This window comes from Dysidea avara, chromosome 4, assembly GCF_963678975.1.
Source record: "Dysidea avara chromosome 4, odDysAvar1.4, whole genome shotgun sequence".
In the NCBI taxonomy this organism is placed as follows: Eukaryota; Metazoa; Porifera; class Demospongiae; order Dictyoceratida; family Dysideidae; genus Dysidea; species Dysidea avara.
In genome coordinates, this window is record NC_089275.1 from 45,444,386 (window position 1) to 45,462,465 (window position 18,080).

The following is an 18,080-nucleotide window of genomic DNA, read 5'->3' on the forward strand; positions in this document are numbered from 1 at the left end:
TTTATACCGAGGTTGACTGTATTAGGTGAGCTGCAAAAGGAGTGGGAGGTGGGGAACCTGGAAGGCTAGCAAGATGATGTTCAAAAAGTGAAAAGGAAGGCGTAGGGATGAATTTGGACAAGTTGTGGGCTATTCAGGTATCAAAATTGGCTAAAATGAAAGGAAATTCACAGCAGAAGTACTTATTCAACACCACAGAGCTGTACAGCCACATACAGTCATCCCCAGGCTGACCAGAGCTCCATTAAGGCCCCACACCGCACATATGGATCACCACTGGGCTTGGGAAAAGCAGCCAGCAAAACCATTATAGGCAACATCACCAGATAAAAATTATTAGCCAATATACAGCACAGTATATCAACATCAACTAGAGCTACATAAAGTTCATCAGTGGTGTAGCAATGGCATAGTGATGGGCGACACACTATAATTATGCATACACATCTTGCAGGAGATAGCTACACAATACTGTAGGAGTATGCAAGCCAGATGAACCAGATAAAGGAAGACAGCCAAGCCAGCCAGAGCCTAGTAGCTACGCCAGGCGAAGGCAAAAAAGATTAAGCACATATTGAATTGCCTGACACCAACACAAAGGAAGTTCGCTATGCCAGCTGCACAAGACAAAATTATTTACTTGTATTTTATATGTAACTGTATTGTAAAGAGGGGGTTACTATTCAGTGGACTGGACTACTGGACTGGAACACTGGACTGGACTACTGGACTGACATATTTTTGGTTTTTGCACATTCTATGGTTGGATTTATGGAGTCTTGCTAGTAAGCACCCTTAGGGCACCTGCAGCCTACTTCTAAATGCTGAAGACGAACAGTGGAATATGCGAAAACTGTCTCTTAATAATTTCGCTACTGTTTATTATGCCTCTATACAACACTTATTCCTTACCCTGGTGTGTAGTAATTGAATGTGACAGCAATAGTTAACCAGCAATCAACTAGCCAGTAGACAATAACTTTCAAGATATCCTTAGAGCAAGCTTGAGGAGCAAACTAGTCTTGCCAGCATGGCCAAACCTCTAGACTTGCCTCTAGTTCAGTGCAGGGGCTTACTAATTAGAGATTTTTCAGTATGGGCACTTATAATCTTTAATAGATAAGCCCCTGCACTGAGACAGAAGTCTGGCAGCGAGACTAGCTTGTTTGCTCCTCAAGCTTGCTCTAAGGATATAACTCGAAGGATACCATCTACTGGCTAGTTAATTGCTGATTAACTATTGCTGTCACAATCAATTCCCTGCACTACCTGCAGCATTACTACGCACCAGGGTAAGAAATAAGTGTTGTATAGTGGTATAATGAACAGTAACAAAATTATTAAGATAAGAGACAGTTTTCGCATATTCCGTTGTTCGTCTTCAGCATTTAGAAGTGGGCTGCAGGTGCCCTAAGGGTGCTTACTAGCAAGACTCCGTAAATCCAACCATAGAATGTGCAAAAACCAAAAGTATGTCAGTCCAGTAGTCCAGTCCAGTGTTCCAGTCCAGTAGTCCAGTCCACTGAATACTAACCCCCTTGTAAGGAGTGTGGCATGTGTTTTAATGTTTTCTTGTATTATTTATTTACATGAATGAATCCACTGGCAGCTGGCATGGAGACTTGAGATGTTACAAACCTAAAAACTTACTTGTAATCTTCTTGTTTACACATAAAGTGGTCTCTGGCTCTCCTACATGGGCATCACTAATCTTCTTCTTTGTGCAATCTGTAAATAATTAAGCAAGGGTGTGGTACTGGGTGTTATATAGAATTACACGTATGGTCAAGTCAGCACGAGCAGGAGCGACAATTATACTGTACGTCTATGCCTTCATTCACAGGTGAATCTATCCCCGGTTAGTTCATGTCTCTAGACCTCATAGTTTTTGAGATTATTAATTATTATTATTTATTGATTTATTTATTTATGACATAATTTTAACCGCATTTCGTATTATCTTTAGTACTTGGTTGTATAATTATTCATAATATTATTATTATTCTTTCAGAGGCATAGCAACGTTTGCAAGGAGAATCCTGGGATTAAAGTAGCAAGGCTTGCTGAATGGATCACTGTGTGTGTCCATGACCTATTTTTGATTTTGTTTTCGGATGGAAACAGCCCAAACCGGGCCGTTTCTTCTTGCCAAAATACCATTACGCTCGAGAAGCCATACAAGAGTGTACTCAAAGTTGGGTTTTTTGATGTGCGCTGGTTGTGGCTAATAGAATCTGTCTTTATTAAACTCAGTATAGGCCAGGAAGCTTAGTCTGGGCTGATGACTTTGTTGCAAGGTGGTTTTTATCGCTCCGTGATTATTTTACGTGGGCGGGTTATCCAGATTAAATACTCTAATGATGCAGTCAAGTGTATAACAATAATCCTTGTACTGAATTTGACAGCTATTAAAGGCACCAGTAATGTAAATTGTAGCTCATATTAGGAGACTTTCAGTCTACTCTCAGTCCGTATGCACATTGCAATTTGATCAGTTTCATGTGTGTACTGAAATGTTGATGGTGTTACTATGCAGAATGCAAAATTACACTATTTACAACAGTCTTCTTCATAATTCATTACTGGACTAATAAAAGTACACAAAGTAGATGAATAAAAAATTGGAAATTTAAAATGGGAATAGGGATCACTGAAAAAATCCACGAAACAAGAAGGGATCGCTGGGGTGGTAATGTAAACCAGAAATCGCTATTTTGACTCACTTCAAAATGGCAGAGCATGTAACTAAAGATTTATTATGACAGAGAGTCAAAATAGGGATTTCTGGTTTACATTACTACCCCAGCGATTCCTTCTTGTTTCGTGGCTTTTTTCAGCGATCCCTATTCCCATTTTAAAAATTTCCAATTTTTTATTCATCTAGTTCTATTAGGATTTTTGCAAAAAAAACATAGGTGATCCCTATTATGAACCTACTATTGTAGTTAATGATAAAAAATTGGGAATTTCAAAAGGGGAATAGGGATCACCGAAAAAAGCCATGAAACAAGAAGGGGTCGCTAGGATGGTAATGTAAGAAAAGCAACAAAACAAGAAGGTATCACTGAGGTAGTAATGTAAACCACAAATCCCTATTTTGACTCTGACACTGTCATGTTAATTATGATGTTCCATTCAGCTCTTTTATAGTTAGTTAATTGAGTCAACATAGGGATTTGTGGTTTACATTACTACCCCAGTGATCCCTTCTTGTTTGGTGGCTTTTTTTTACGTTACCATCCAAGCGATCCCTTCTTGTTTCATGGCTTTTTTCAGCAATCCCTATTCCCCTTTTGAAATTTCCAATTTTTTATTAATCTAATTTATGAACTTTTATTAATCCACTATGGATTTGTATTGTGTAATTTCTTTTTTTGAGTTATAAAGAGCTGCATACAAAGACAAATAAGTTAAAGTGTTTCAGCAGAAACTACTGATAAGGTGTAATAAGTCATCAGTTTTCAAGCAATGTTTTTTCTAGCTTCCGCTATATGTGAAATAAGGTGCGGGAACAGCAGCGTGGTCTACAATTAGATACATTTATGCACTTAAAAAGGTAAAAAGCAAACGTATTTGAAGATGGGTTGTGCTATAGCTGCAAGGGGTGAAACTTATGAGTATAAGTGCGACCCTCCGGGCCCATCTCTGTAGTGTCTCGCTATGCCACTGACACATGATCTGGCTATGATGCATGGAAGACCAAACCAAACTATATTTGTGCATGATGTCAGTTTATGCTCTGTAGCTCTGATTGGATGTCAGTGTTTCACAGACTCATCTTATAGAATCAATATCACCAGAGAGTCTGAGATGAATACCGAATTCAATGCTGCTTGGTCAAAGTAGTTTTTAGCTTTCATAATGCACACACATGAACATCTTCTATACCTAATCTGTAGTAATATAGAGCATAGATAATATATACCTCCGGACACAGGATATGAAACGGCTTCACTTCACACTTACAGTTCGCACCTCGCCTGAGATAAACTTGATACCACAATCGCTTCTATTGTACACTCCTAGAAGATGGATACTGCTCGCGCTGCTGCCAATAGACGAGATACTCCAATTTGTTTGGTGGAGAGCGTCATTTCAGGCGTTTTAACCGATGAGGGATTTACTTTGCCGACAGAAGAATCTAAATTGTGCTTGCAAATTGCTACATCTCTCTCTGAAGCATTTAGCCAGCGCTCACAGAGCTGTTTAGACCACTCAAAGTGGTTGGTTGAGCAGTTGAGTAAACTTATTGATAAAGCAAAGAAGCGTGGTTCTCACTCGCTTAATGAAGAAAGACTGTGGAGTACATACCACCAACTGTGTAGTTCAGACACTTTTGAAGAAAAGTGGGAAAGGTTTCTTGTTGGAGAGAAGCTTGCAAAGGAACCTTTATTTTACCAGTACATCACAGACCAGACTTTTGAGCTCCTCATCAAGAATAAGTTACCAACAAATGAACAAGGTGGTACCAGTGTAGATCAAGAGAAATTGACATTTGAAGAGGAAAATGCTGTACGATATGTTGGAGGCTATGTCATTCGACAGCTAATGCACAAGAGTGTAGATAGTGGTGTTAAGCAGGTGCTTAGTGCAGCTTGTGTGGATTTATACAATGAGAACGAGTTGTCATAAGTTGTGCCTTTAATAGTGCCACAATAGCATGAAAAACAGGTACAGTTTTGAGTATGGACCACACATAATGTAGCATGAAATAACATTTCTACAAGGAAGCTTACCCATTTAGGTCTTAGACGTCCATACATAGTTTAATAGAAGACGAAAACAGATGGGCACTAAACAGAATTTTCTGTGGGCTTCTCCATTCATCGTAACAAACATACGTACAATATTAGATTGTACCTCCCATAATCGAATTCTTTTAAGCATGCCTATAAAATGAATAGAGTGGTTAACCACATGTTGGCCTAGGTGACTGGTCGCCCAGCACTTAGGAACAGTTAATGTCTCAAATTTTGATTACCAATAATCAACATGAGTATGATGTAAGTCATGACATGCATGGTTCTTGAATGTAGCAGAGGGGACATTGGCAACTGAAGCCTTAGCTGCAGATAAACAGTTAAGGACAGTCGGAGAGACATCTGGACTGCTGGCTAGTATAGAATATCGCAGCTCTACAATCAGTGGGTCGTGCTATAAGCTTGAATATGCTTGGAGGGATCATTGCAAATTAATGATCAAAAGTGATATTTGTGATGCTTGAGGTCTTTTCTGCTAGCAGGTCTCTAACCATTTAAGAACCTGCTAGCAGGTCTCTTAGTGGATTTTAAAGACCTCGTTATCCTCCAAAGATCAAAGCATATTATGCATGCCATTTTCTAAATAATATTAGAGCATAGGGTCAGTTTGTAGACCAAGTAGGTGATTGATAAGTACATGGCATTATTGATGTCCATATGTGTATTATTATTATTGTAACAGCTGCAGCTTCTGCTCTGATATCAAATAATGGGTATGTCAGTTGTCTAAAAGAAAGTGATATTGGTTATTGTTTGCTGTGTATATTATTACATTCATACCAATCGCTCAATCCTATACACTTAGCTGGCTCTTGTATTTCCATTTTAAATAATACTTTCAGTAAGTAGGTATATAGTAGTATCACTAGTAGTATCACTAGTGTTCTCACTAGGGTGGAGGAAGGGTGGGAACCACGTTGTTTCATAATGGACTGGAAAAGATGATTGAAGGCTAAAGATGAAATAAAATGCAGCAAAATTAATGCAGAAATGCTTGGACAGTTGTACTGTACCAATGCCAACCCCTCTTCTGTACAGAAACCTCACAAAATCACTTGTAATAGTATCTTAGACATAAAAGAATGTCTATCCTCAGCACAACAAAGGGAATGCCTACAGCCAGAGTGCCTTACATCAGAAAATGCTTACTTCAGGCAGTATTAGAGGTCACTTGTGTCCTTGCAAAGTATACATTTGTCCGGAAAAGTTTGGATTTGTCAGGACATTTTGTCCTGGTGCTTAAGAATTCTTATTGGGAGCACTTTGTACGTATGTAGCTATATACAGGGTGGTGTCAATTTTTTTTTGTCAGTTGTACAATTTGAATCAGTTTTTCATAAAACCTGGTTACATATTATAGTAGTGAATTATCAGTGTTCTGATTTGCTTTGCAGGGAGTACACATCTCAACCAACAACCACAACATTCAATACAGAACATTACCACTGATACTCATGCAGGTTTGTTTATTGTCATTGTGTGTCTCATTCATGCTATACGTACCTACAGTACATGTATGTATGCTAATTAATTTTGTTGCATCATAGTGCAAATTTGTTTACTATTATTGCATCATAGAAATATTTACAGGTTTTGGCAATTGAATTCGTCGCTTTGGCAAATCCGATTGAATTCGTCCTGTTGGCAATTGAATTCATTACATCAGCAATTGAATTCGTTCCATTCGTTCTGTTGTCAATTGAATCTGCCTGTTGGCAATTGAATTCATTCTTTTGGCAATTGAATTCATCCTATTGGCAATTGAATTTGTGGCGTTGGCAATTGAATTCATTGCTTTGGCATTATAATTCCTCCATAACAATTAAGATTAGCAAGAGAAAACACGAAAACAAGATGTAGCAGCTGCTACAAGACCTTGTTCAGGTACAACTGTCATAAACAACTCTTTATAAGGTGATAATTCTTCCACTCCAACTAATTATCGATATTTGTTTTTGAAGATATCACCCACCCCTATATGTAAATTGCATTTGTAATGATAATCCACGCAAAAAAACAAAAAAAACAACAAAAAAAAACAGCCAAGCTACGTATATAAAAGGGTGTGACCTTCAAAAAGCCTGGGTGAAAAGAGTTGTGAAATCAAAGGTGGTGGCCATGAAATGGCTGCAATGATATGAATGGTAATAAATTTTAATAATGACCTTTGTGCATTATTAAAGTTTATTGTCATTCATATCATTGCAGCCATTTCATAGGCGCCACCTTTGATTTCACAACTTTTTCACCCTGGCTTTTTGAAGGCTACACCCTTTTATATAGCTTGGCTGTTTTGGCATGGATTTCACTTCTTTTTGTATTTAAATATATACCCAAAGCCCGGCAATCATGAACTGGCTTTGAGGTTTATTATTGCACAAATCATTGTTCTCTACCAATACAGTCAATACTAAAGCCAATTTATACAGGATTTTTTTTTTGCTTGCTTGCTTGTTCATGGCTATATAAAGTTGTAATATATATGTATTTATTTGCAATAGTGTTTTATAACAAAGTAAACTCCTTCCGAGTTAGGTATACTATTTGTCTATTATAATATTTTGCAGTGACTGTTCTATTAGAGTATGTCAATTTTTCATGCAAAACATAAGTTGCAATTACAGTTGCTCAATTTTTTACAAAGCAAATCCTGCACCTATTATGCTAGAATACAATTTACAGCCTGTTGTCACAAGTTTTATTAGCATAACACTTATAATGATTATTATGATGATGATGACTGGCGCAAGTAGGTCTTAATAGTAGTGTACCTTGCCAATCTGTACCAAAATGGCTATAATGTCAGCTTTGATTTGATGGAATACTATGAGACGTTGTAATAGTATTGTATATATTTACAGATTACTTATGTAATGCTCTAATAGAGTGCACATTTTGAGGATTTCTAATAGAACACACATAGAATGTTCTAGAACAATCTAGATTTTACATTGGTAGATCATTGAAATTATGAACTTTTACTATTGAGTAGACTTTAGCTAGAATTCTCATTCATAAGGTAGAAATTAAGTGAGGTGATCAGCCATGATGGCAGCAGCTCAGTGGTTAAGGATTTAGGTGTTCGGTGTGGAGGTCCCTGGTTTGATTAAACAACTGGTAAGATTTTTCAACATTTTTCATGCACCTTTGTTACCCCACGGTGGACTGTTCTATTAGAGTATTTTGACTCCGTGGTTTACAGTTGTTTGGTGTTTGTCTTGTAACTCTATAGCTGTCAATGTGATTTCTTTTAAACGTTTGAGCTAGGTGGTTAATTAACCTATACGCATACCGATTTTTAAGTTATTCCCATAAGCGGTTCACCCTGTAGATGTGACAAGTCGGCATTTTTTAACACAAAGAATTGTCCATAGCTCTATAACTGCTAATCAGATTTGCACCAAACGTGGTACATGATTGCTTTGCAATACGTGTACCAAAGCTTAAGAAAATCGAGCTACGCATTTGCATTTTATAATGGTAAGGTTTATATGTATATACCACTTTGACACCTCAGATCAAAGGAAATCACAGGGTTATATATCACATATTTCCCTGACCACAGGGCGATATCTAGATATTGCCCTGTGGTTGGGATGATATAGCCCTGACCACAACTGCCTTTGATGCTGAGGCAGCTACAAAGCATTAGTTCCCTTTGATTGTTTATATAGAGATGCTTAAAGTTTGCATTGTGGGTTTGAATTAGAGCTGCTTAAAGTTTTATATTGTGGGTTTGAGTTAAACATGTTGGTTTAGTTAGGGGCATTGTTTTGAAGCAAAAAGAACTGAGTGAGTCAGCATTGCATAGCTCAGTTACTAAGCATCACTAAATAATCATTTTTGTAATGTGGGGATTGTTTTCCTACAGAGTACATAGCAACTGCATGAAAAGATGCCTCAAACATTCACAACCTATATGTCTAAGTGTTTATTTTAGCACCTTAGGTTGCTTTATTCATCCACAATAGGTTATTTGGTTTAAAATGGTATCACTATAACCAGTGAAACCCGCAATCATTTCATTTTTGTGCCCACAATTTAAACCCACAATCGATGTTTGCAAACCTCTTTATAAAAGTAATGTGGTGAATGCAGGTTTGTCTTCCTTCACCTATTAGGTGAGCACACCAGAGTGGTATATATCAAGACACGTCGTGCGGCCCAAGAAGCCGGCACGCCACACCATGAGTATATTAACAGGAAGAAAGAAAATGCAATTTACACACCTATGTAGCTCTGTGATTCCTAATCCAATTGGAACCAAATGTGCTACAGACGTGCCATCCAGTTATGGGAGTCTACATACCAAATTTGAAGAGAATCGGTCCGACCATTTCCGAGATACGACTGAACAAATTTTCGTTTTAATTTCTTCATTTTTTCATCTTCATTTCGCACACTTCGCAAAATCTGCCATAAAACACGAATGAATACTCGGATAGGGCTGCAATTTGGCACACGTGAAGGGCTGATTAAGGCGGATCTCAGTACCAACTTTGGTAGGAATCCGATGAACATTCACGGAGTTATGACTGATTATGTGCGTAAAATAAAGTCGAAGGTCTGTCACGCCTACAGGGTAAACCCCTTGGAGGAATGAGTTGAAAATTGATATGTAGATGGAGTAACCATTGTAGGAGTGCCTTTTTGTGATTTGAAAGGAATTGAGATAAAGACCATGGAGATATGACACAAAACCCAACCTGTGTCAAAATTACACGATCGATTTTTATGAATAAAAAACTATTAGTTTTCACATCTACCAGGCAAACCGCTTAGAGCAATGAGCTGAAAATCAGTATGTAGCTGAAATAATCATCATAGAAAGTCCTTGCAGTAGTACAGAAGAATCGGATTACAAAGCACTGAGTTATGATTCGAAAGGCAACTACGTGTAGTAAATGCGAGATCGAGATACTCTAATAGAACAGTCATCCTAATAGAGCATTCAGCTACGTTTATAACTTAGAATTATATTACATTGCAAGATATTCTGTACGGAATTCAGCTACAAACAGTTAATCTGATAGACAATTCAGCTACATGCAAGTCACCCTGAAGAGAGTTCATCTAGAAACAAGTCACCCTGTATCAGCTAGAAGAAGTCACCTTGTAGAGAGTTCAGCTACAAAGAAATCATCATGTAGAGAGTTCAGCTGCAAACAAATCACCCTATAGAGAGTTCAGCTACGAACAGATCACCCTGTAGAGAGTTCAGCTAGAAACAAGTGATCCTGTAGAAAGATCAGCTAGAAGAAGTTACCTTGTAGAGAGTTCAGCTACAAAGAAACCACCATGTAGAGAGTTCAGCTGCAAACAAATCACCCGTAGAGAGTTCAGCTAGAAACAAGTCACCCTGTAGAGAGATCAGCTAGAAACAAGTCACCCTGTAGAGAGTTCAGCTAGAAGAAGTCACCTTGTAGAGAGTTCAGCTGCAAATAAATCACCCTGTAGAAAATTCAACTACAAACAAATCACCCTGTAGAAAGTTCAGCTATGAACAGATCACCCTGTTGAGAGTTCAGTTAGAAACAAGTCATCCTGTAGAGAGATCAGCTAGAAGTATCACCTTGTAGAGAGTTCAGCTACAAACAAATCACCTGTAGAGAGTTCAGCTACAAACAAATCACCCTGTAGAGAGATCAGCTAGAAGAAGTCACCTTGTAGAGAGTTCAGCTATAAAGAAACCACCATGTAGAGAGTTCAGCTGCAAACAAATCACTTGTAGAGAATTCAGCTAGAAATAAGTCACCCTGTAGAGAGATCAGCTAGAAACAAGTCACCCTGTAGAGAGTTCAGGTCAACGTTGAAACCGGGTCACTACTGCTGACCCGGATGACCCACTGACCCGGATTTGACCCGGATGTGACCCGGATTAATTAAAGCCGAGACGTGTTTCGGCTAGTCTCGAGCGAGCAATCGAGTCTACATTTTGAGCGTTCGATTCGTGTTGAGTAAATATTGCAACTTCAGTCTAGCTGTAGGTTGAAGACCAAAAAAAAAAAAAAAAAGGTCTTCACCTACTGACAATAATTACCCCTCACCATCAGTTTCGTGCTGCATACTGCACTTATTAGCAAATGGGCGTAGCTGAGCGTATGTTGGTAATGCGATAAGTGGGCGTGGCTCACGAAAGAGCTACGCGATAGCGTTTATAAGTTTCCACGTCGTCAAATGAACAATTTCGTTTCTCACGTGATCCAATCCGGGTCAGACCCGGATAAATTGTAAACCGGGTCAGACCCGGATGACCCGGAGAAAATGTGACCCGGATGACCCGACCCGGTTTCAACGCTGGTTCAGGTAGAAGAAGTCACACTGTAGAGAGTTCAGCTACAAAGAAACTACCATGTAGAGAGTTCAGCTGTAAACAAATCATCCTGTTGAGAACTCAGCTACAAACAAATATGCCCTGTAAAAAGATCAGCTAGAATAAGTTACCTTGTAGGAAGATCAGCTACAAACAAACCACCATGTAGAGAGTTCAGCTGCAAGCAAATCACCCAGTAGAAAGTTCAGCTGCAAACAAATCACCCTGTAGAGAGTTCAGTTAGAAACAAGTCATCCTGTAGAGAGTTCAGCTAGAAGAAGTCACCTTTTAGAGAGTTCAGCTACAAAGCAACCACCATGTAGAGAGTTCAGCTGCAAAAAAATTCAATCACTCTGTAGAGAGTTCAGCTAGAAGAAGTCACCTTGTAGAGAGTTCAGCTGCAAATAAATCACCCTGTAGAAAGATCAGCTAGAAGAAGTTACCTTATAGAGAGTTCAGCTACAAAGAAACCACCATGTAGAGAGTTCAACTGCAAACAAATCACCTGTAGAGAGTTCAGCTATGAAAAGGTCATCCTGTAGAGAGTTCAGCTAGAAGAAGTCACCTTGTAGAGAGCTCAGCTAGAAGAAGTCACCTTGTAGAGAGCTCAGCTAGAAGAAGTCACCTTGCAGAGAGTGCAGCTACAAAGAAACTGCCATGCATGTAGAGAGGTCAGCTGCGAACAAATCACCCCATAAAGAATTCAGCTACAAACAAATCACCCTGTAGAGATATCAGCTAGAAGAAGTTATCTTGTAGAGAGTTCAGCTACAAAGAAACCATCATTTAGAGAGTTCAACTGCAAACAAATCACCTGTAGAGAGTTCAGCTACAAACGTAGAGAGATCAGATAGAAGAAGTTACCTTATAGAGAGTTCAGCTACAAACAAATCATCCTGTAGAGAGTTCAGCTATGAAAAGATCATCCTGTAGAGAGTTCAGCTAGAAGAAGTCACCTTTTAGAGAGTTCAGCTACAAAGCAACCACCATGTAGAGTGTTCAGCTGCCAACAAATCACCCTGTAGAGAATTCAGCTACAAACAAATCGCCTTGTAGAGAGACCAGCTAGAAACAAGTCACCCTGTAGACAGATCAGCTATAAGAAGTTACCTTGTAGAGAGTTCAGCTGCAAACAAATCACCCTGTAGAGAATTCAACTACAAACAGATAACCCTGCAGAGAGTTCAGCTAGAGTCAAGATAGCCCTGTAGAGAGAATTCTGTAAAGAGTTCATCTACGTACAAGCAAATCACCCTATAGAGAGTTCAGCTACATTTCAAGTCACCCAGTAGAGAGATCAGCTGCAAATTATGCGTGGGGATTATTTGACATGTAATAAATATATACATTATATATATAATTTGTACATTTACTGAATAAGTTAAAGTGTTTATAAAACCTGCTTCATCTTTTTCTTTTTCCTGTGGTAAAAAATAAATAAAATAGGTTTAAAAGCCCCAAAGCTGGCCATAGGCCGGCTTTGGGATATACAAATACAAAAAAAAAGTGAAATCTAATCAAAAACAGCCAAGCTATAAAAAAGGAGTGCGGCCCTTGAAAAGGCTATGGTGAAAAAAGATGTGAAATCCAAGGTGGCGGCCAAGAAATGGCTGTGATGGTAGGTTAATGGTAAAAATTGTAATAACGACAATTCAGGTGAATTTTGTGCCAAGACCAAGCGGCACCAAATTCACCTGAATTGTCTTTATTAAAAATTTTTCCATTAACCTACCATCACATCATTTCTTGGCCGCCACCTTGGATTTCACATCTTTTTTCACCATAGCCTTTTCAAGGGCCGCACTCCTTTTTTTACAGCTTGGCTGTTTTTGATTAGATTACTTATACCATGGCCACTCAGGATTTGCCTGATATATATGCCCACGTCCTCGGGCCTGTAGCCCTCGGGCTTGGGCATATATATATCAGGCAAATCCGTCTTGGCCATGGTATAACTATTAAATATATATTTCACGATTCCGTTAGCAGTCTTGCTCAAATTTAGTATGTGGGGTGCTGAAAGTGGATGGCATTTGCAGTATAAAAATGATTCGAATTTGAGAAGGGAACGTGTTGTGTGGCCAAGAAAGCCGCCGCACCACACCGTGAGTGTATTTACAGGAAGAAACAAAACGTAATTTTCACACATACATAGTTCCGTGCTACCTTGTGTCTTGATGTAATCAATATAATTAATTTCATGGGCAGATGGGTTTTACAAAGTTTTGCCACTAACCCCTTTCATGGAAAAGCCAAGTAGTTATAAAACAGCTAATCCAGCTTATCAAACAGTAATTTTAGTGGGATTCCAGGCCCTTTGTGGACTAATTGCGTGAGTGGCCGATAAATATAATACACAGCATGCTATAGCCTTGCAGCCATTCTTTCGTAAACAAACAAGCCTATAAACAGTTACAGTTACAGCAAATAAAATGTTGTACCACTTACTGCTGCATTCACTGCTTTCACTTGTTCATTGCTGTCAATAATTCATTGTGGGTTTCGGTTAATCAGCAAATTATTTCCGCTTTGTAACCAATACCTATATTTGTAAAATTATTTGTTACTGATAATTCAACCGATCAGGGGCGTAGCTAGCCAGACGGTGGTGGGGGGCAGGCATCCCCCACAAAACACTCGACATTTTTCATAATTGCACAAAAGGCTAATGACCCAATGACGGGCTAGCCAACATACGGTGTTGTATTATTACAGCTTATGTAACTAGCTACATAACTACTTCATTACTGATTGCTACCATGCAGTTATCACTTATCAATGGAAATATTTTCGTCGAGCATCATTGCACGTGCCACAACTGTACTCCAACAAGTTCCTCCAACAAGTTCGTCCACAATCCAGTAGAACTATATTGTGAATATTTTAGTACAAATACAATGTGTCACAGTTACTTACGTCAGCCACAGTCTGTGCTGCAGTCCTAATACACTGGCATAGTATGACGAGCTCACTCACTTCAGCAGGCGAAATTCAAATGCCATGTATTGCACGAAATCCCAACTCTATACCTTTCCTGTTAGCAGAATTTGTAAGCTTGTGACGGATCATCTGACTGGATGACAAAGTGAAAAAAATTTAATTGGCATGCCACTACACTGTAACTACGAAGATCCAGTGTGATTAACTCGGGAAAATAAAGTTTGTCCATTTAACACTTTATCACCTCGTAGGTTTGTAGCATCATTGCATATCACTTGTCACTTCTGAGTTGCGACTCTTGCCAAGTCACTTTAAACGGGTCATCCCTGATCTGTCTTTAGATTCAAAAAATACACTATCACCTGAGTAGTGTAGGCTAAATATAGAATTTTGTCTAATATTTTCATTCGCCTGAAAGCATAGTCTACACGGGGGAACCCCTGGGGATTGGGGCATACCTTATTTTTAGCGCATCGTTTTATTAATTGCTTGTAACGCGCAAGAATTATTATCACCATTCACAAACGAGTTGAATGTTGTGTGCACTCGCGTGGTAGCGCACAAACAGTAATTTGGGATGCATGTCAGTTACTGGAAAGCTTGTGACGGAAGTTTTAAAAAAACATCACTTAGTGATGGGGGGCAAATGCCTCCCCTTGGCTACGCCACTGCGACCGATTATCAGTGCAACACTAGTCGGTACCAATATAAATATTGGTATTGATATCAGTAATATCAGAAATCAGTAAAATATTGCAGCTATTTCACTCAAGATAATGATATTTGCTCATAGTAGATCATGTAGTACTGGGGGTAAAGCGTGAGACTTAAGCTGTTAGCTGTTTCTAAATAGCCAAGGTTCAATTCCTAGATTATGCTATATTTTTCTTTGCTCAGACCTTGTCATCACACCTTTGTCACAAGTCTATTCCCTTTTTACAAAAGCATTTTGGCAACTACCTTTTAGCTATTTTTTACCATTTATTGTAGTGTCCATACTAAAAAATCTGTATTCAGATGCAACCCACTACTAAAAATATCGGTTCAGAATTGGTAATTTTGTATGCAATGTAATCGGTTATCAGTATATTGATAAATATTGCTGTATCTCTACTTGAAATGAACCATTTGTTACTGTTTTGTGTATTAAAGAAGATACATATCCTCAAATGTACGTAGTAACCAGAAAACCCATGTATTCTTTATTTTCTGCATGATTCAGAAATCATACTTGTGCATGGCAATAACCAATGTTCAGTTACAGTTTAATATTACATATAGTTGGTAGCTATTGTTGAAATAACATATTTAATAATTTTGTTATCATTTTTTAGAAGAGTCTGATGAGAGACAGTTACGTTCTCGTACCATCACAAAATTAAAAGGAAAATATGCGAAAGTTGCTATAAAGATCAAACATGAGTTTGAGCAGCAAAAGTATGATGTCAGAGAATTGATATTAACTTTATCAGCAAGTGATGATGAAAATCAAACAATTTTTTCCACTGATGAAGCTTTTGTCAAAATAACAAACACAGATGACCTATTTCTTTGGATTGGTAAATATTGTAGCATGTATGATTATGAGCTGTTACTGGCACTTGTTGAGTTCACCGAGTGTGAAGAAACCATAAAACTACTGGATGATTTCTCTAAAGAGTTGCAGTCTTCTATTTTGAAGGACCTAGACTTGTTGTCTGAGGATGGAGAGTTACTAGATATCAAGAGCTTCATGCCAAGAACTCATAAACTAGAAATAAAATATGTTGGAGGTGATTTTACCTTAAAGGCAAAGAAAAGCATTCAGAGCATCATGTATGAGTGTTTTCGTCTTAAAAGAGGATCAATCATTTTCCGAGGTGCACAAGAAGGTTGTGTTGTTTTTATATATCAAATCTCAACAACAGTGAAGTCTCACTTGTTACAGTACCAGATTACTTCTCAGGATGTTATGAAATTGACTGATCACAAAATCAAATGTATAAAAATTGATGATACTGAACTAAACTTGTCACCACAATCAAAAGAAGTAGGTTGATTATGTAAAAATTGTACAGTGTATCAAATAAAAACAGTCATGATTTAGCTATTATAATAGGGATCATTTTTTTTTTGTCTTTTTGCCTAGTTTTTTCTTTCCAGCAGTTCTTTTAATTTTCATTTACTCTGACTTAGTGGCTGAGAATCTCATTCTTCAGATACTTTTCCCATATCAAGAAGATGTGTTCTGAAACTTTTGGCTGAATGTATACAGTATGTTGTTGTGTATGACTGTTCTCCTTAGAGTATCTCAATGCTTTGACGAAAAGAGTTACAAAGAGATTACGTTTCCTAGTGTCCATTTAACAAAAACAAAGAATTTGGTGCCATACCAGAGATATCTGTATGTGAATCTAATAGAGCAGTCAATCACTCTAATGCAGTCGCACTATTCAGAGAAGCCGTGAAGCATACTTTTCAGTTATTATTATACCACACCTTTTGCTGGCAAAATCAATGCATCTCAACTGCTAACACTACTGTCAACACTTAAGATATCAAAATGCTCTTGAAACTAGTCTTTTAAAGGTTGCATTTTCTAACACTGTAGTTGTTTTGTACACTGCTTGGAAATGAACTCAGTGTACTGGTTACCTGTAGAAAAGATAGCAGGCAAGGAAAATCAATTAAAATTGCTACTTTAGGAAATGAATTGTTTTGCTAGACAATATCCTGAAATACAGCACAAAGTTACTATTTTTATAGTTTGTGTGTCATTTTAATAATTATAGCTTCACACTGTTTGCTGAATGTTGTATTCTAATTTATACAACTGCTCTATTGAGTTCAGCAACATGAGCTGGTATACAGATATCTGTATTGTCCTATATACTACTACTAATATTTTAGAAATTGTAAATTCAGTAGGGATCTATGCAACAAAAAGTAGTGGAACAAGAGATGAATGATGATATTACAGCATAGCTCAGTGGGAACGTCCCTATACTTTGGTACTACGCTAACGTGCCAAAGTGGGACTTTCCCAATGAGCTATGCTGTATTACCATCATTCATCTCCTGTTTCACTACCTTTTGTTACATAGATCCCTACTTCATTTTTAAATTTTTTTAAATATTAGTTTGTTTAAGTTTTTTGTTGTAGCACAGCTAGCTACAATGTAACTTGTGATTGTTCTATCAGAATATCATACATGACTGTTATATTAGAGTATATATCTCGAATCAGCCAAAAGGTGTGCATGGTCTCGTCCCTCACACCCTTCCTCAAGCTTGCTTATCGATTTTAGATTATAAGCATGCATTGGAAACTACAGCTCTACAAACACCGGCTCTAGTGTCGAGGAGTGCTAGTCGTGCTTGTCAGAGAGTAATCTTACCATTTCTCAGTTCACTCCTAGGTCTTTGCAGACGTTTAATTTGTGGCTTCATGACGCAATGGCATAACCTTCACCTCTTGTATAGTCATTCAGCACCAATTAATGCCTCCAAGATTCTGGGGATTGGCTGGACAAGACTGGATGGGGATGTTCATCAGACCCTTTCTATGCGCACTTATAATCTAAAATCGATAAGCGTACTTGAGTAAGGATCTGGGGGATGAGACTAAGGTGTACAGCTAACTAGACTGAGGTCATTTTGTTTACTGTTAAGTACACAGTTAGAATGTTAAGAGGTGTGGTCTCCGTACTCTATCACTATTAGTCCACCTAGATCTTTAATTGATGGGCATAGTCGCAAACCCATCACAAACAGGATCCCAATCGCGAACTTGCATAGATCTAGTCTTATAGTAGCACCAGGACTGAAATCCAGCTCTGAAATAATTCTATGGCATCTATGTTGCTGAAAGAAAGTGTTGATACGGAAAATTATATGGTTTGAATGAAGAAGAAGAAGAAAGGAAACCTTGAGATGGTTTCGTTGGATGAAGAAGACAAGCAGCCTGATTGAAGATAAAAGAACTGAAAGACAAAACGCAGAGGGTCTATACTCATCAGAACCCCAAAAAGCACATCCTACCGGTGAGTTTGGTATTGTGGTGTAAAATGGTGGCCATACGCTGCTTC

At 38.1% G+C, this 18,080-nt stretch overlaps 1 protein-coding gene across 2 annotated transcripts in view; it reads left to right on the forward strand.

Annotated features, from left to right (window-relative positions):
* Positions 1-18,080, forward strand: part of LOC136252397 (uncharacterized) — a 54,745-nt gene that overhangs the window by 33,547 nt on the left and 3,118 nt on the right. For both annotated transcript variants that reach the window (XM_066044822.1, XM_066044821.1), the window contains 2 exons: positions 6,155-6,220; positions 15,348-16,042. In XM_066044822.1, coding sequence (XP_065900894.1) covers positions 6,155-6,220; positions 15,348-16,042 — 761 coding nt within the window. The remainder of the gene's footprint in view (positions 1-6,154; positions 6,221-15,347; positions 16,043-18,080) is intronic.